General features: G+C 37.6%; 1 protein-coding gene across 3 annotated transcripts in view; it reads left to right on the top strand.

The window, feature by feature from the left end:
• TES (testis derived transcript (3 LIM domains)) overlaps positions 1–20,311 on the top strand; it is a 57,408-nt gene that overhangs the window by 31,001 nt on the left and 6,096 nt on the right. For all 3 annotated transcript variants that reach the window (XM_010831204.1, XM_010831205.1, XM_010831206.1), the window contains exons 2-6: positions 3,135–3,220; positions 13,713–13,965; positions 14,945–15,280; positions 16,242–16,457; positions 16,864–17,022. In XM_010831204.1, the coding sequence (XP_010829506.1) occupies positions 3,135–3,220; positions 13,713–13,965; positions 14,945–15,280; positions 16,242–16,457; positions 16,864–17,022 (1,050 nt within the window). The remainder of the gene's footprint in view (positions 1–3,134; positions 3,221–13,712; positions 13,966–14,944; positions 15,281–16,241; positions 16,458–16,863; positions 17,023–20,311) is intronic.

Consider the following 20,311-nt stretch of genomic DNA (forward strand, 5'->3'; position numbering starts at 1 on the left):
GGGGATGACAGAGGATGAAATGGTTGGATGGCATCACTGACTCGATGGACATGAGTTTGAGTGAACTCCAGGAGTTGGTGATGGACAGGGAGGCCTGGCATGCTGCAGTTCATGGGGTCGCAAAGAACTGGACATGAATGAGCGACTGAACTGAACTGAACGGCGTGTGTGCTTTCTCTGTCTACACTGTTTAGGCTCTAGGTTGCTCTGCCAGGAACTGTCTGAGGCTGGCCCTGGGTTGTATGCACTTCCCAGGTCTAAGCCACTCAGTTCAGGTACTTGGATACTCCACAAAGGCACAGACTTCGTTGGGCCTGCGTTTGTGCCCTTCCTAGGTCTGAGCAGCTCAAGTGACCAGGTGCTTGGCGAGAACGACTGCGACTTATGGCCTCCCCCTGTCCCTGCCGCTCGGTTTTCTGGGTGTACAACCAGTGCACCTTCTCAGGTATGCCATGTGTCTCTTCTGAGGAGCTGATCTCTGGTTGCAACCCTCCCGGCGGATGTCGACCATCCAGAATCTCAAGAAGTCTTGGTTAGCAATGAAGCCTGCTTGCAGTTTGGTAGATGATGCCTCTCTGGGGCCGCGATTGCCCCCTTCCGGCTCTGGCTGCCCTCGCCTGCCTCTCCGGCGGGGGATGGGCCAGTCCGCAGCCGGCTAGTTCTGCTCAGTCCTTTGTTCTGTGAGCAGGCCTGGTGGTGTCTTAGGTTAAGGCTTTTCTCTGGATAGCTATCCCACAGTCTGGTTTGCTATCTAAAGTTAGTTGCCTCAGATTGCCCTTGGGGCATTCAGTCCTGGTCCTTACTGTAAGCAATGCAGCCCGCACCTCCCTGCCCAGACCCTGCTTGCTAGTGGCAGATGTGGGCATCTGCGGGTGTCTGCGGCTGCTTCTCCGCTGGGAGTTACCATTGGGCACGTAATCTGTGGGTTTTAATTATTTATTTATTTTTCCTCCCGGTTATGTTGCCCTCTGAGGTTCCAAGGCTCGCCACAGACTCGCCAGTGAGAGTGTTTCCTGGTGTTTGGAAACTTCTCTCTTTTTTAAGACTCCCTTCCCCGGACTACCTCTTTTGTCTCTCTTTTTATCTTTTATATTTTTTCCTACATCCTTTCAAAGACAATGGGCTGCTTTTCTGGGTGCCTGATGTCCTCTGCCAGCATTCAGAAATTGTTTTGTGAAATTTACTCAGCGTTCAAATGTTTTTTCAATGAATTTGTGGGAGAGAAAGTGGTCTCCCCATCCTATTCCTCCGCCATCTTAGGACCGCCTCAAAATGTATTTCTTACTGTGAGTTTAGAACCAGCTGATTTAAGCTGAGCTATGTGATTAAACCTTAATAATATAATCTTAATTTTCATCTGAGATTCAGTTTAGCAGGAGATACATGGAACATAGTATGAGGCAAATCCATATACCAGACAGATTCAGGATCGTTACCTCTCCTGTAATGGAAAACTAGAAAGGGCTGGAAAAATAATTGACCTTTTTAGATTTGCTGTTCATTTTACTATGAGTCTTGTAGTGGAGAAAAAACTCTTTAATTATGTTCATCGCAAAAGACCAGTAAACTAAAATAGCTAGAATCTGTCTTTTGGTAATCCATTTTATTTCTGTACTGTGAACTGTAATGATAAGTGACAGAAAATAATTTGATTCTTTCCAAAAAAAAACAAGTGGCTAGTGTTAAAATGTACAATTTAGAGAATTTTTAATCTTTTGAAAATGGTAATGGAGATATGGCAAAGGTAATAAAGTGTAGTTAATGCTGGACAGATTTTTATCACATTTAGCAAATATTCTTGAAATGGTCTAACTTTAAAAATCGTAGGTTCTCCTCAGCAGTTGGGTAGACCAGCTGGTTTTGAATATGCCCTTAGTTATGTAAAAGGATGTGGTAAAATTCTTAAGAAGAAAGGAAGGGCTTCATTTAAACTTCATGGACTGATCAAGCTGATCTCTCATGGAACAAGTTACAATGTGTTTTGTTTTGTTTTAAATTTTTTAATCGAAGGATAGTTGCTTTACAGAATTTTGTGGTTTTGATTGCAGTGACAAACACAACTTGGTAAAGCTACAAAAGGGAGCCACTGAAAAAAATCTCTTGTCTGACTTGTAACACTCTCTCCAGACACTAAACAGTAACAAATCTGTCAGCAGTCAGTGATATGAATAATCGAAGCACTGGTGATTTGTTGATGTGCTGAAGCAAAGCTAGTTGATCTTTTTCACTCTAATACCAATAGTTGGGTACAGAGCTTACATTGCCTTCTGGTGTCCTTCCCTCATCTGCACCCCTCTTCTTTTGCTTATTAAGTCATGTCTCAGCAGTTCCTGAGAATTACTGTTAATATGGTAGAAGGAAAAAAAATGGTTTGCTATATAAGGGCAATAGTACAATCCCTGCACCCCTATCTAGGGCCTAAGAACACAGACCTTGGAATCAGACCTGGAGTCAGATCTCTTGTACACCATTTATAACACATTGATCTTAAGTAAGCTCTGTGGCCTCTCAGAGTTTCAGTTGTCATCTCTTAAGATGGAGAATAGAATTGCCTACTTTATAAGTATTTTATGAGGTCTGTAAAATTTCAGTAAGTGCTCATCTCTATCCCTGTCATTCAGTATCTTTGTTGTTGCTATTATTATTATATTTATCAAAAATAAAATAATAAATCAAATATTTAAATAATTAAAACAATATTTCCCCAAATCATTTGCATATTCCTTCTTTGCCAAAAAATATGTCATTTGGGGCCAGGCTTGCTTTCCAAGCTCTGGCTCTTCTGACTGTTCCCTGTACCTATTATATACAGGGCATGTAGTGGCCAAAAAGATAAATTCATGACTTTTTGTGACTTTTGCAATATGTGTAATCTGATATATAGTTGTATTCTAATGCTTTTTTATTCATGAAAGAAGCAATAAGAATACAGGGTATGTTATGTATGCATTTGGAATCGCCATATAGCATACCTGGGTGTCATGACTGATTAAACCATGTGATACTCATGAAAGATTTGTTTGAAAGTTATATCAAGAGGAGTGGTAAATGGAATTAAAGTTGTGGTCTATTGATTTTTTTTAAAGATTTTTTAAAAACATAATAGTAAATCCATGTTGTTTTCTGTTTAACAGATGGGTCTAGGTCATGAGCAAGGATTTGGAGCCCCCTGTTTAAAATGCAAAGAAAAATGTGAGGGATTCGAACTGCACTTCTGGAGGTAATGTTTTGAAAACTAAAACCACGTTAGTAATTTCTGCTTTTTGGCACTGCTTCCTCAGACAGTGGAGACTGCTTACAAGTTATCCATCATGGTTGATAAGTTGTGATCTATTGTATTATTTTCTAAGAAATAAGAAATAAAGCTGTTCTGACTTCTTATCAGTATTTGAGCTTATTGGGCTATAGTGACTGTATTTATTTGCTTGATCTATTTGCTGGTTTTCAGTTTTCCTGTGAGACTAAGATAATGAATATGTCTCTTCTCTGAGTGGCAAATAAGTTTATGGTAATCCTGAAAGACTATTTATTAATTGTTATTCTTTTATTAAGAATGGACAACTATATTCTTTTATTAAAATGGGCAACTATGCACATCTCATCTGTATATTTGTGATTAAACAATAAATACAATGAATTGAGCATTCATGTCCTAGTTGTCAGGAAATGGACTTGAATCTAGTTTGTTTTTTTTTCCCCCAAAATTTTCAGCTGTAAATTTACTACTGAAAACCTTTGAAAAGCTTGAGTTAAAAAAAATGATAATCTGTTGCCATTGTCTTGATTTGAATCAAGTGCCTACATATGGAAGACAAATGTTAGTGGATCAAAAATGTGAATTTCTTATAGCTCTTATTTGCATGTTTTTTTTTAAATCATTATTCTCTGTCATATAAACCTAAAATTGGTATTTTAAATCCATTCTTTTAAAGAACATAAATGTCATTCATCAGTGGCTGCCAAGACCATAATGTTAGTTTATACGTGTTCAAAGTTAGAATTAGCATATTATTGCTAGAAGAAAAAAATTAAAGTGATCAACCATACATCATTAGGATGGCAGCTGACTGTTAGGATGAATCTCATTTGAGGACCACTCTTGCACTGCTTATTTCCATAGGAAACATTGTAGAATAAAAAATGTCATCGGCTATAGGGTTGTATACAGTATAAGTTAAAGAAGAATGTAAAATAAAATTTGGGGTATTAAGTTTCTTTAAAAGCTCATTTACATAATAAGTTTTAGGAAACAAGGACAGTTGTTTTAAATAGTGAAGGCAAAGGAAAGCTCAGCCCTCCCCCAAATGATGATACCGTTCTTTATGTGTAAGGAACTTAAAATGGCCCAGGGAATTTTAAAATTACAAGACTTTACTGCCTCTTCTTTGTGCTGCCTCTTCAAGGGACATAGCAGTTTGTGAATATGTCTGTTATATTTTGGAAAGGTAAAGTCAGCAGATACAAAATAGTTGTCATGCATTAGAATATTTCAGCTCCTAATGAGAACACAGCTCTTTGTACCCCGTGGGTTTTATGGAGAGCTGCACTGCCCTCTGCTGGGCACAGTTCTTGCTTTGCAGTCTCAAATCATGCTCTTTTTAGTTTGACTATGCATTTGCCAAAACTGCTAATGAAATTTTTATTTAAAGCTCTTTCCTCAGTGATGGTATCTTTTCTCTAAAGCAGGTTAGTTTATAGTAGTTCTTATTTGCTCTATATTATTTTTGTATTGTAGATAACTATCATCTGATATTTTCAGATAAAAATGTCAAATAAGAGCAGTGACATGAAAATCACTTTATTATCATTTTTCCATGTAGTCTTATCTCCGTATCCTCAGTATTTTCTGAGAATCTGTTAAGAACCATAAAAAACTACATCTTCTTCTGGTTGGGCTTCCCTGGTGGCTCAGAGTATAAAGCATCTGCCTGCAATGCGGGAGACCTGGGTTTGATCCCTGGGTGGGGTAGATCCCCTGGAGAAGGAAATGGCAACCCACTCTAGTATTCTTGCCTGGAAAACCCCATGGATGGAGAAGCCTGGTGGGCTACAGTCCATGGAGTCGCAGAGTCGGACACGACTGAGGGACCTCAGTTTCACTTTTCTTCTGGTTACTGACCACAGTGTTGGTATGTGAGGTAAGCTGACCCAGTCGTGGTACGTCATTTCCTTGTTCACACTGATTTGTCCATTTATCCATTTATGGGCACTTGACAAAAGTCAGATCAGTTGAAACTCTTCCTAGAGGTGGTAGTTGTTGAATAATTTTACCCTCTAGGGACCTGCAAACGTCTTGTGTTTCTGATTGCCTCAGGTTGCTTATGAGAAACCATATGCGAGTAAGAAGAAACAAACTCTGACTATTGCCTAGTAGTATTTGCATTAGCATGTAGCTGCCTGATCTCCCAGGGTCTCAGAACTCAGGCTGAGTTATTTGCTGTTCCACACACATTCACCAAGCATCTGTTATGATTTAGATATTTTGCCATGTGCTAACTCCAATACTTTGGCCACCTGATGCGAAGAGCTGACTCATTTGAAAGGACCCTGATACTGGGAGAGATTGAGGGCAGGAGGAGAAGGGGACGACAGAGGATGAGATGGTTGGATTGCGTCACTGACTCAATGGACATCGGTTTGGGTGGACTCTGGGAGTCGGTGATGGACAGGGAGGCCTGGCATGCTGCAGTTCATGGGGTCGCAAAGAGTCGGACACGACTGAGTGACTGAACTGAAGAAAGATAAAAGTCCCTGATCTTACCCAAAGTGTAGGTATTCCTATGATTTACTAGTTTCTCTATGTTCCCTGAAGTATTTGAGAAGTTATTTATCCCCCATAATCCAGTTTTTTCCCCCTACATTTCCCCTTACATAGTCTGCACAAATGATATTGGCCTCTTTATGCTGTTGGGTAGCTGCTCAACCCTCAGATCATGGCTTAAATGTTACCTCTTCAGATAAGTTTTTTGTTTTCTTTTATTCCCCATTTACATGGATTTATTCTGTTGTTGCTCTGTATTAATGTACCATGTTTCTTTCCTTCCTGATACACATTGTTCTAGGACTTCCCAGCTGGCTCAGTGGTAAAGAATCCACCTACCAATCCAGGAGACACAAGAGACGAGGGTCTAATCTCTGAGTCAGGAAGCTCCTGGAGTAGAAAATGGCAACCCACTCCAGCATTCTCGCCTGGAGAATCCCATGGACAGAGGAGCCTGGTGGGCTACAGTCCATGGGGTCACAAAGAGTCAGATGCAACTGAACATATATACATGTTCACACATGTTCATAAAAGACTAGGGCTTTGCCACAGCTTCCAGTTCAACTTGGATTTATATAGTCAGTACAAATGGTGTTATTTAGTAGTTCTGTCTTCTTCCTGGCATCAGTCCAGACACATTTCTCAGAATTTTTAATAATTCCTTGACCTTTTCACCGCAGCTGGAAAGCTTGAGGGTAAGTCCCTTTGACCTCCAGATGAGCCATTTTCGGTACAGTCTTTGAAGACTTTTACAGACTTTCTAAGGCTGGTTGTCCTGAGTGTAACAAAGATTCCAGATTTGGTCCAGGGCCACAGAACTGCTGTGATTGAAATAGACATGGGGTCTCAAGTTCCTGCCCACTTAACCTCCTCCTCCATCTTTATGGTGACCCTTGACTTCTAAGACGCTTAGGGCTTCTTGGAGCACATTGTGAAAATCAGAGCCTAGTTATTCTTCACTTTTATCAGTCTGACCTTCTATGCAGCCACAAGAATGGTCTTTTGAAAATGGATACTATTGTGTACTTATCAATAGCTTAAGAATCTTAATGCTTTCCCACTGGACTTGATCCTTTGAACAAAGTCTTTGGCCTTTGATATTAAACCTCAATATCTGTCCTCTGCTTACTCTTCCAACCTTCCTTCCATTTCAAGTACCCTGTGCTTCAATTACTTAGACACATGCTGTTTCCTAAAATTTCTGTGCCTTATCTCATGTTCCCTTTGCCTGGAAAGACCCTGTATGGTCCAACTAAAAAGAAATCTCACCACATGGAAACAAAAAGTCCTTCCTGTTCTCTTCACGTATTGGCTCAGGCAGTGTCTCTGAGAAGTTGTCTTTGTCTCTATATGAGTCAGCTCAGCTTCTGTAGTAAAATACCATAGACTGGTTTCTTAATAGCAGAAATGTATTGTCTTACACTTCTGGAGGCTAGAAGCCCAAGACTAAAACATGAGCATGGTTGGGTTCTGGTGAGGAACCACTTTCTAGTTTGTAGATGGCCACCTCCTGGCCGTATCCTCACATTCCCTTTTCTCCGTGTGTACATGCAGAGAGAGGAATATAAAAGATTGCGGATACCTGATATTAATACTTATCATATAGAAACTACTATCTTCTGGGCACACTTATAAGTAATGTTTAGAAATAACATTTATGAAATGCAAGACAGAAACCCAGGATATCAAGTTTATAGCCAATTATTTTATATTGAAAGTAATATCATTGGAACCATAGATCATTTATTATATAAGTAATAGAATCAGTAATAAAATTATTATTTTATTTAATCCTCGATAAATGGTTTCAATAAAACAGTTGCATTTTACAAGAAAAGTGTTATTTGAGTGAATATAGCATACATCTCTCCAGAGAATTTCTGATTGGGTGAGAGCTGGCTGAAAACTGAAAATTCCCCACCATAAATGGATTAATGCTTGTGTTGAATTCTATAACAGAGGCCCACTCTTAAGTCCATATATGTATATCCCTGTTATAAAAGGGCAGCTTCCAACCCTTTTAAATTATTCGTTTATAGCAGTGTCATGACCGTTCCGTTAAATCACTATGACTGCTGGCGGTATGTCAGAGCACTCTAGTTGCTACTACTTGCCTTGGAAAAATAATAATTTTTACAAATAGTGCTACAAAAATAACTTCTCTTTTGAGAAGCTATGAGGGATAGTTTCTTGACTGCTTTCAGCTTGAAACTATAAATCTATCTACTTTTCTGAGCAGTGCTTTTGGTAAGTTTTGTACTCTCTTGAACTTAAGAACTCTGAAGTTGTAATATAAAATTGTGAGTTAACAGTTCTGATTTGTCATGCATATTAATCTTTGCATGTGTATGTGTTAACAGCTTTAAACTTTTTAGGACAAATAGCTCTCCTCACCCTACATCATAGAGCTTCCCGGTCTACCAGTCTACCCTCACATCTTTTTTAGAAAGTCATATAAAAAAGACTGTTTTAAACTAACTTAATTCAGAGTCTCCCCTACATTTCCCCTTTGCACAACTTTAATTAACTTCCCATGGAAAATTTGGGCAGAAATGCTATAGGGCAGTTTAGAAGATTTAGAGATATGATGGCTGTGCTAAGTACGGGAGCTGATTTAAATACTCCCCTCAAACGAATAGCTCAAATAAATTTAATAAAAATAAACTTTTTAAGCCTTACACATATCATCAAAAGTTACATGTGAATCATCTGAAGAAACATACTGTACACACCTTATAACATAGCCCCTTGCACATGGATACTCTGGTCATCTATGCCGTTTTCATTTTATTTCAGGTTGGTCTAAAACAAATTTTTAAAAGTTCCTTATTTTCTTAAATGTCTTACTCATCCTCACACTTTCTCTTAGATAAAAAATAACGGTATCTCTCTCTTCTCTAATTTCTCAACAGAATTTTCTGTTTAATAAATTTATTGACTATTTTCCAAATGACTTGAAATTTCCTAAAAGATACTTCTAAAAATTAAAAAAAATTAATTTAAATATGGGAGATTAGAATATAAAACACTGTAGACTAAAACCCCCCCCCCAAATATTTTTTAAAACCTAGATAAGTAGTGGATAGTGCATCTTTCCACAAGGATAGCTCTTGGCACCTGGCCCAGAATTTATGGGTTTCTTTCTTGCCTTTTTATAGCTGTAGCTGCCCCTTTTTATTGCAGAAATGGAACGATAGTTTTCAGAGTCTGGAACGAATGTGGTCATTCCAGCTACTACATTGATGACAACTCTCTGGCTAAAAGAAACATCCTACCCTTCTTGAGTCACATTCTTGCCAGTTCTGTTATTGCAGGTCACAGTTTTGGAGTAAGGATTCAGATGAGCTTATATGTAAGTAAGGAAGCAGATGAGGCTTATATATATTGGGATTTTAAAAATGATCATGAGTCAGTCATAGGTTTTCCCCACTTAGGAAACTGCTAATCAGGCGTAGGCTGACTCCTTTAACTACTACTTCTTCCCTCATCACTGCGCTATCAGTGTGGTGTCTTAACCTGAATTTACTTGCTTAATAAAGTTATATTGGATAGGTAAACGGGTAGACAGGGAATATAGATTTTCTCAGAATGTAAATCTTCTAAGAATAACCAAGACTAATAAGAAGAAGCAGTATAGAGACGGCTAGTATGTCATTGATTAATATACTTTTTTATATAACATTTTCATAGTAAATATAATTTATTTAACCATGCTACAGCTTGTCATAGTATAGTTCATGCTTTAGAAAGTCCACAGGCTTTGTTTCACTTACTCTTTTACTGTTAATCCTTCAGATTTTAGAATCTTACTCTCTTTATTTCATGGCATACATGTTATACTGGTGTACACCTGGATAATAAACATTTTTAAAGGAACTCCAATATTTATCACTATCCTTGTAACATTATTACTTCCTTATTTAGTCAGTCACTTTACTAATACCAGGATGCATGCCATAGTTCACAGCCATATAAGGAACTATTTATTTATATAAGAACTAAATTCCCAGCCCACCTTTCCCCTCAGGAAGGTGTCATTTTAAACTTGATCCAAAAGCACTGTGATAGTTTTATGAATAATTATATTATTTTTGTTAACTGAAGAACAAGAATGAAGAACATACTGTAGTAGGATAGTATGCTCCTTTCCAGTAGATGAAAGTATGAGATAACCAGATGTAAGTCTTTTATAGCTGAACTAGAATATGCAAACTATTCAGTAAGTTATTACCAAATAAAGAATTCTGACCGATGTGTACACAAGGGAAGTATTTTGCCTCCCTACCCCACATCTCTTGACACACTATCTTTCTCTCTCTTTCTGGGACTGTATAAGTCCAATGTAATATTTTCAGTTTGCATACCTCACCTTAAGAAAAACAACATAAAAGTAAATAATTATTTAATAATTTGTTATTTGGCAAAGTGTTTAGTTTGGGGTGGTTTTTTTTTTTTTTGGTAATTTTCTGATGTAGAGAAATCCAATGATTTATATTAATTTTAAATACAAAAGACTTATTAATAAGCTTTTAATGATGCTAATACATTTTTATATGATCAATTTGAGCATGTGTAATTAACAGTTTAGTTTCTCCCTTTCTGATGAATCCTTACCACTTGTATTTCTTTGAACTTTCTTATTGCTCTGATTAGTACCCAAGGAAAAATGAATGAAGTGGCAATGGCAAGGTTGCTTTCTTGCTTCAGATCCTAAAATGAATGCACTAAGTATGATGGATCCTGAGTGCTTGCTGACTTTTTTCCCCCAGAAACCCTTTCTAAAGTCCTACTTTCTTTCTACAACTAAAATTACTTTAAATGTAATCAGAAGAAATGTTGATATGTATTGAATGTTTTCTGTATCCAATGAGAAGCAAACCTATCAGTTTCTGTTATTGTCCTTATTTTCCTTTTTACTTTAGGTTTTGTCTGAATATTTCCTAACCTCTTGAGTTAAACCCTTAGCTTATTAATTTTTATTCTTCTTTCTAATTTGAGCATACCTTAACTATAATTTTCCTCCTCAGCATCTCTTTAGTTGTATTTCACAAGTTTCAGGAAGTAATAGTTTTGCTTTCTTTTTTCCTAAAAATATTGTAATTCTTTTCTTTCAACATTTAATTTTTTAAGACTCTTGTTTTAAAAGTACTTTGTAATGTTTTTGTTGATGATTTTTAACATAACTGCATTCTGTTCAGCTTATCTGGTTGATGATCTGTCCTTGAGACTTGCTCTATGGCATAGTAGATGTTCGGTTTTTCAAAATGTTTCAAATAGTTGTAAGAAGAATGTATATTCTCCAGTCACTGGATATAATGCTTTCATGTGTGTCTTAGGTCAGGCTTGATACTTGTGTTATTCAAATCTTTATCTCTAATTTTTTAAAATCTCACCATAGTGATGGCTTTGTCCATTTGCTTCTTATAATGTATGAAAGTGAAAAGTGAAAGTGAAGTCGCTCAGTCGTGTCTGACCCTCAGCGACCCCATGGACTGCAGCCTTCCAGGCTCCTCCATCCATGGGATTTTCCAGGCAAGAGTACTGGAGTGGCATGCCATTGCCTTCTCCAATAGTTCTGTTACTTTTGCTTATATATGTTGAAGTTAGGTTATTAGGTGGTGTTAAGTTAATTGTTATAGCAGAGAAGTGTTTTTTTAAATATTTGTTACTGTGAAGTGACTCTGATACTCATTAAGGGAAAAAGCCTTAATTGTATTCCCTAATATCATGGCTCAGTTGGTCAAGAATCTGCCTGCAATGTGGGAGACCTGAGTTCGATCCTTGAGTTGGGATGATCCCCTATAGAAGGGAAAGGCTACCCACTCCAGTATTCTGGCCTGGAGAATTCCATGGACTTAGTCCATGGGGTCACAAAGAGTTGGACACAACTGAGCGACTTTCACTTTCAATATACGTAACAACGTTTTGCTGGTATTTGCCAGGTTAATCTTTTTGCATCATCATACTTTTCATCCTTTCTATGTGGTTAAAATTAAGTGTTTCTTAAACAGCATATAACTGTTTAAATATAACTACTTTGTTATATTATCCTTCTGAAAGCCTTCATCTTTTAACTGGAGAAATGAGTCCATTTATTGTGACTGTTGATATGCTTGGGTTATATCAACCATCTAATTTGTGCTTTCTACATGTCCTAAGTTCCCAAGTTTATTTTTCTCCAATCTTGTTTGACTAATTACATTTTCATATTTTCATCCCTTTTTGTCATAGTTAGAAATTACATTTCTTTCTTTAGTTATCTAGATATTTTAACATACATAGTTAACAACATCCAATGTTAATCTATATCTTCAGTATCTTCCTGAACAGTGTAAGGATATTAAAATGTTTTTTTAACTCTCAGATTTCTCCCTCTAACTTATATGCTATCATTGTCCTGTATTTTAGTTCCAGCTTATATTTTTAATCCCAAAAATTCTTTCTACTCTCTGTTTTCCTCTGTCATCTTTGCCAGCTTCTGCTCCTGTACCAGGCTCCCTCCTGAGCCCTCATCTCCCTCTGCTCTTCCCTCAGGAGGTGAAAGTGCTCTGTTCAACTTATTCCCTGGCTTCTGAATTTATATTTTCTGCCAGGCTACAGTTTCTAATAATAGATCTATATATCCTATAATCTACTTGATATCTTTACCTTGTTTTATAGGCATTTCAAACTTATTATTTCAGTTTGGATAGATTTCACCAACGTTTTCATCCCAGACTTCTTAATATGCCTTACAGTAGTCCCTGCATGATCTCAGGCTTGCCTACCTTTCCAGCCTTGTCACTACCCAAGTTACTTAGCTCACTGTAGTCATACATACCAGACATCTCTGATCATAGGGCCTAAGGGCGCAGTCTCCTAATACAGGACGACCACACATACTCTTTCTACCCAAAATGTCTGGAGGCTTTTCTTCTCCTGTCTTTACCTCTTCTCAAACACACACACAGAGTTCACATTCATTTTACACATCCTTCAGATTTCAACCTAAATGTCACTGTCTTAGGATTAATGTTCTTATGGAGTCCTTTGCTCACCAGTTCCAAGTCAAAATTATATCCTCTCAAAGTAGTCTGTGATTATCACAAATGCATTTATAGGGGTGTGTGTGTGTGTGTGTGTGTGTGTGTATTTGTTTAGTGTCTGTCTCCTCACCAGGTGGTAAGCATAAGTTCTAGACTGTCAGAGACTGGGCCTAATTATTTTCATCATTATATCCTAGTATCAGGTACATTGCTTGGCACGTGGACACTCATATATGTTGCATAAATGAAAGATTACATGCCATACCAGATTGGGGAAGGGAAATTGTGTCTTTCAACTATAAGAAGGGAAGAGACTTCATCTGTCTTATACATAAGGGAGCACAGGTTAGGTGGTCACTAAATGTTTTGAAGAAATAAAAGAAGGGGAAAGGAAAGGGAAAGGAAGAGAAAGGAAATGGAACATGAGAAAAGAGAGAAAAGGAAATTGGAAAGGGGGACAGGAAAGAAAATGAAAAAAACTAATAAATCTTGGGTTACTGTCCTTGATGAGAAAAGTTATATCAACTTCTTTATCTCTCACTTAGTGGAAAAAAAATAGGTAATGGCTGCTACCATGCAATAAAATATGAAAATGCTTTCTGTGATAGTTTTTGGTGATTTTGTTTTATATGCATATCTGGTTGAGAGAATGAGGAGTATCACATGGGGTTACCCTCAGCCATACTCCCTTGAGCATGCACTTTCTAATCAAAACCTTTTTCAAAGTCTTATAAAGCAAAGATGCATTTTTATGTTTCCTTACTTAAACTTATGTATAGCTACTTGTAATCCCCTCACCCCCACCTGTCATAAGACTTGACTTTGCATACCATTATAAGGAATATTTGTAAAAATATATTATGAACTATATATGTATGATTGATTAAGTATAATTAGTCATTGCCTGCTTATCTCCAAAATTATAGAAAAATATGTCGTAACTGCAAGTGTGGCCAAGAAGAGCATGATGTCCTTTTGAGCAATGAAGAGGATCGAAAAGTGGGGAAACTTTTTGAAGACACCAAGTACACCACCCTGATTGCAAAGCTAAAATCAGATGGAATTCCCATGTATAAACGCAATGTTATGATACTGACCAATCCAGTTGCTGCCAAGAAGAATGTCTCCATCAATACAGTTACCTACGAATGGGCTCCTCCTGTCCAGAATCAGGCATTGGTAAATAATAAGGGGGAGGGAAGTCCCTTTATTAAAGTTCCTAGGCTACTTATTTAGGGCAGTTCCTTTAGTGACCTAATTGACCTCAGGTCTATTATTTTTTGGGGTTCCCATTACCTTGACTTCCAACTCCTATTGGACTTTTGGAAGTAAGATTAGATATCTCATAGAATTTTTCTCACTACATAGATAATCGGTGTTAACCTTTTCAAAGAAATGGCATGACATTTTCAGTAATTAAATGAAAAACATGTTTTGTATAAAGCTAGTAACTTCTTTGTTACTTTTGGGAAGATTTTTCTTAAGATGGTTAAAAAAATCTAAAGAATAGAATTTCTTTCAATTTTTTGTAACTCAAAAGGTGGTCAACACTATATTTCTTTTACTATATAAGGCAAAAAAAAAGCAATTTTGTGTCAAGCTCCTTCCACTAATATAATAACTAGATGAGACATTTGGAAATCTTTTAAGAGGGTTAGTTAAATCATGAGAATGAATCTTGTGATATCATTTTCTTATAGGATACTGATGATCCTTAGGCCATTCTGAACATGTAGCTTAAAAAATTGTTTTCTTTTGCAGTTATACAGTAGTATTTTTGTTTGTTTGGGGGGCTTTGTTTTTTTATGAATTTTATTGGAGTATAGTTGATTTACAATGTTGTGTTAGTTTCAGGTGTATAGCAAAGTAATTTTAGCACAAATAAGCATTAGTAACCCAAGTCTTTACAAAGTGAAAAAAAAACTTTGCTTTCATGAAAAAATGTGTTCATATTTACTGACTAAATCTATTTATTGCTCCATTTTTAATGTTTTTTAATATATTAACATCTCAAGATAACTTGTATTATGAAGATCAATTGTCATTAATGGATAAAACTGAATTATTCAGTAATTTGATTCCAATGAGTGTTATATAGTATCGTTTGTCTGATGGCCAAGGCATCTCCCAGTTAACACTGGTCTCCTTTGTGGTCTAGGCCAGGCAGTACATGCAAATGCTGCCCAAAGAGAAGCAGCCGGTGGCAGGCTCAGAGGGAGCACAGTACCGGAAGAAGCAGTTGGCAAAGCAACTCCCTGCCCATGACCAGGACCCTTCAAAATGCCACGAGTTATCTCCCAAAGAGGTGAAGGAGATGGAGCAGTTTGTGAAGAAATACAAGAGTGAGGCTCTGGGAGTAGGAGATGTCAAACTCCCCCGTGACATGAACACTCAAGGCCCCAACAAAATGTACATTCCTGGAGGGGACAGAAGCACCACGACAGCAGTAGGGGCCATGGAGGACAAATCAGCGGAACACAAAAGAACTCAGTATGTAAGTAAAGCAGTCATGACGTTAGCCCATTTGGTATATTTTACAGGTTCATTCCATTTCTTTGAATTGTGGGAGACTGGTGGGGGAAGTTGCATTCCTCTGTTTCCAGAAGGGAGTAGATGAGGGAAGTAAATTGAGTTATAATTTCAGTTTAGGCTTATTTTAGAGAATTATCATGTATCATGTTTGAAACCTTGGTCTAAAGCCAAGTTTTCTGATTATCTGTTGCCAAAGATAATTACAAGTGTTATGTGTATACAGCAGTTAACATGGTGTCATGCTGGAATAAAACATACAATCTAGAATCTGTTTCTAAACATAATTTTGGTGTTAATTGTTTCTCTCTTCCCATAAATAAGAATAATATATGCTTAGGTTAATTTGGTTTTGCTCGTGTGAACATGCATAAAATTCAAACTTAAACATGTGGATATATAGTCAATCATACTTTTTAAAAATGTCTCCTAAGACAGGGAAATTGAAGTCATTTTTATGCCTTGAAAGTAGAAGAAAATTGTAACACAGATGAACCAAAAATAAGAACTAAACTTACTGTTATGTATTTCTCATAGATCCTGTTAGCATGTCAACCAACCAGGCTTAGTCCTGTATTAAAACAGAAAAAAAAAAAATGATAGAATAAGTTTTAAGGTAATCATTTTTGAGAGAACTACTTAAAACTGAAGTGAAAATTACTATTAGCCTTTTTCCATAAGCAACTTTGATTCAGTAAACAGTGCTCTGTTACATACTGGATGCAAGAATTACATTTGGAGAACCTAGAGAAAGCCAAGAGATTCCTTTTCACATATACTAACACCATACTGCCTATATGGACAAATTACTAATTTCAGTAGAAATTATTTCTCTTGGAAGTGGTTTCTGTGAATTCCTTCTGAAACTGTTGATGAGAAGCACCGGTTTTGGATGACTAGATTGTTTTGGCTGGTTTCCCTTTCAGTCCTGCTACTGCTGCAAACTGAGTATGAAGGAGGGAGACCCAGCCATCTATGCTGAAAGGGCCGGATACGATAAACTGTGGCACCCAGCTTGTTTCGTCTGCAGTACCTGCCATGAACTCCTGGTCGACATGATTTATTTCTGGAAGAATGGCAAGCTGTACTGTGGCAGACATTACTGTGACAGTGAGAAACCCCGGTGTGCTGGCTGTGATGAGGTATGTTCTTTAGGGCCACCCGCATGCAGGCTCCCTTTTGCGTCTTCCTGTGGTTCCCTCACCATGCTAACCAGGCCTCCCTTAGCGAGAGAGCAGAATGAATTAAGCCAGTATCGTGTGCTTTATTTACATCCAACGAAGTTGAATGAAAAAAACATTTCAGTCATTCTGAATGCCCATGTTAATTGTGTTGACAAATGAAGACTGTCCAGATACCTAAAACATTGATTTGAACTAAACCAAGTAATCATCCAAGTTCAAACTTTAGGTTATCCTCAGACTTCAAGCCCCCGACAGTAGACTGATGTTCCTTGTGGATCTAAATCTGTTGTCTAAAGAACCTAGCTTGGTCATTTGAAGCAAAAAGGAAAAAACATGATTGATCTTATTTTTATCCTCTTCCTAGCTGATATTCAGTAACGAGTATACCCAGGCAGAAAACCAAAACTGGCATCTGAAACACTTCTGCTGCTTTGACTGTGACAACATCCTAGCTGGGGAAATATATGTGATGGTCAATGACAAGCCTGTGTGCAAACCCTGTTATGTGAAGAACCATGCTGAGGTAAGAGACACCTTGGGATTCAGTAGCCTTGACCTGCTTTATTTAGGTCTCTTACAAAGGAGAAACAGAAAGTACTACTCTCAAATAGGAAACAGGTGAACTCTACCATACGGTGTTAAAATCCGGTAATTCAAAAACAGTACATGCGTTGACTAGGATGAACCACCTCAAGACTCTGTATATGCAGTTTATACTATAAAGTGCTACTTGATAACCAAATCTCCGCCAAAAAAATTCCTTAATGGGAGTAAGATTGATTGATTCTCATCATACAGATGAGCTTTCACTTAAATTAAGGTTTTTAGAGACTGTTCATATGCCTTAGCTCTATTTGAATGTTTATAAATTTCTGTTCATGTTACCAGATCATGCACTGTGGCTTTGTTTTTGCTACCTGGAGATTGTACAGTGCCCTTTCTTAAACCCTCACTGAATTAATATATATGTGAAACAAAATTTCAGAACAAAATTTGACTTGCGTGTTTATTTGCATAAGCCAAACATTCAAATATTTCATGTGGAAGTACATATATGTATGTGTATACACACACAGAGACACACACATATGTGTATATGTATAAAATCGACCATGCTTACACAGAGCTTCTATTGCATGATGGCCCAGAGATAGATAAAGAGTTGACCATATATGGTAAAACTTATAATCCAGGGATATTAAAAGGATAGATGTTCACTTTATATACAGGTAAATATAATATATTTTTAAATAAAATATATACAGGTAAATAAGTACTAAAGATCTCCCTGAACTATCAACTAGAGGAGACTCCTGGCTGAGGAATATAATGACATATTTATATAGTTCTAGAAGTATGATATTATTAATATGAAAATAAGGTTAAGAAGTTTTGGTGTCAGTGCCAATTTTCAACATTTACCCATTGCCCTCAGATATAATCCATCAGCCATCATTTTCTATCAACTCTGTCTCATCAATGTATCTCAGGTTCTCACAGTTACAACTATTCCACTTCAGAGCTTTATTTTTTGTCATATTGATTATTATAGCGACCTCAAATTTGGCCTCCCCACTAACATTCTTCTTGTTCAAAGCTACCTTCCATAATGATGGAAGATAATCCTTCTAAAATGAAAACCTGATCATTAAGCCTTTACTTGATAGATCCAGCCCCTTCTTACCTATCAGGCCACTTTTACTAGTTGTTCAGTCGAGTCCAACTCTTTGTGATCCTGTGGACTGCAGCAGGCCAGGCTTCCCTACTAGTTATCTAACCCAAATCATATCATTTCCCAAGCTACCTGCATTTCGTAGTTTATACTGTTCTTTGTCTTCTGCTAACACTCATTCCTTTGTCTGATATATCTTCCTATTCTGTTTTTATTTATTTTTGGCTGTGCCACGTGGCTTGTGGGATCTTAGTTCCCTGACCAGGGATCAAACCCAGGCCCCTGGCAGTAAAATCACCAGGTATTAACCACTGGGTTGCCAGAGGATCCCCTTCCTGTTTTACCTGATTATGCATGCACACTCCTCCAGACTCAGTTTAAGCTTAACTTTTTCAGAACACCTTTCCTGATTCCCTACCCTTGTTCTACCCCTTTCTCTCTGGCTAGGCAGGATGTCTCTGTTCCCTTGGGGTTCTTTGTGTACTTACCCACATGTGTGATTGTCAATATTACACCTCTGTCTCTTCCACCAGACTGTAAATAGCTGGAGCATAGAGCTTCCCTCTATTTCCATACCCTCAATGTCTGCACTTAGGAAATATTTGAGTGACTGACTTGTGTTTTAACATTTCTCATTTTCTGTGAGGGTCAGCATGGACCCTCCTTATATCTGAGGATAAGATGTTGAATCACTATGCAGTCTAATAGATCATTTAGCTTCTTTGAATGTAGTTGCAACAGTTTCTCTACGGAAGAGGGTTATCATAATAAGCAGTTCACTGTATTGTGTGTTACCTTGGCCTCAAGGACTAGAATGTAAACTCCATGAGGGCAGGGATTTTGTCTGCTGCTTTTCTGTACTATTTTCAACACTAGAACAACACAGGAGGCACTCTTGTTTGTAGAATAAAGCTTTTAACAGATGAAACTACTTTGTTATTAATACAAGCTTCTCTCCATTCCGTTGCAGTAGTTATTGGAGAGGAATAACTACAGAGAGAATGCAGGAAACTCTAAATTATTTAGCTTTATAATATAGCATGATTTATTTTAGAAGGTGTACTTTCTCAATAAGATACACTGTTGCCATGTGCTTAATACTACAATGAATATTTATCGCCTGAACAAAACTTAGGTGATAGCAGCATGCTAAAGGATACAAAAATTGGAAGATTGTCTAGTTCTGGGCATTGATCTGCTTAGATCTTTTAATTTTAAAAAGAGCAAAAAAGGAGTGAGAATATAAATTATTTTTAGACCTAAAGTGAAAACCTCAACTCAAAAAAGGACTTTTCTGAAGAAAAAATTAACCTGGAAGAATGGGAAATACACTTAGTTTGTCTCTGCATGGTCTCTGGAATTCCAGTCTCAAATGGCCACCCCAAGATTTCACATCTCTGAGATTTCACAGGACCCTCCTGCTAGAGAGCAAGCGTCATTATCAATTTTTTAATTTTATAATGTATATACAAATAAGTAGGAATTGAAGGAAATAATAACATATTGGATTATTAGCTTTAATTAAGAATTCAGGATAATCAAATATCAAGCATAAAGTGGTGAATGAAGTCCATCAACTCCCTGACCAGTCCTGGAGTCTCCAGACCCTTAGTTGAGATCAGGGCAGCTTTCAGATTTACGAAGAATTAGGGATAGGGATCCGGAGAAGGCAATGGCAACCCACTCCAGTGTTCTTGCCTAGAGAAACCCAGGGACGGGGGAGCCTGGTGGGCTGCCATCTATGGGGTTGCAGAGAGTTGGACACAACTGTGAAGCGATTTAGGAGCAGCAGCAGGGATAGGGATTGGTAGTTTTTACCTGGGGACACGTCAGATTTAGGGATGAATGGCAATCAAATTATTAATAAACATAAATTTTCTGAAGCCCACAAACCCTACATTCTATGCTATTTCAGTTCAGTCACTCAGTCATGTCCGACTCTTTGTGACTCCATGAACTGCAGCACGCCAGGCCTCCCTGTCCATCACCAACTCCCGGAGTTTACCCAAACTCATGTCCATTGAGTCAGTGATGTCATCCAACCATCTCATCCTCTGTCATCCCCTTCTCCTCCTGCCTTCAGTCTTTCCCAGCATCAGGGTCTTTTCATATGAGTCAGCTCTTCGCATCAGGTGGCCAA

The sequence above is a fragment of the Bison bison genome, unplaced genomic scaffold, assembly GCF_000754665.1.
Source record: "Bison bison bison isolate TAMUID 2011002044 unplaced genomic scaffold, Bison_UMD1.0 scf7180017864525, whole genome shotgun sequence".
Taxonomy (NCBI): Eukaryota; Metazoa; Chordata; class Mammalia; order Artiodactyla; family Bovidae; genus Bison; species Bison bison.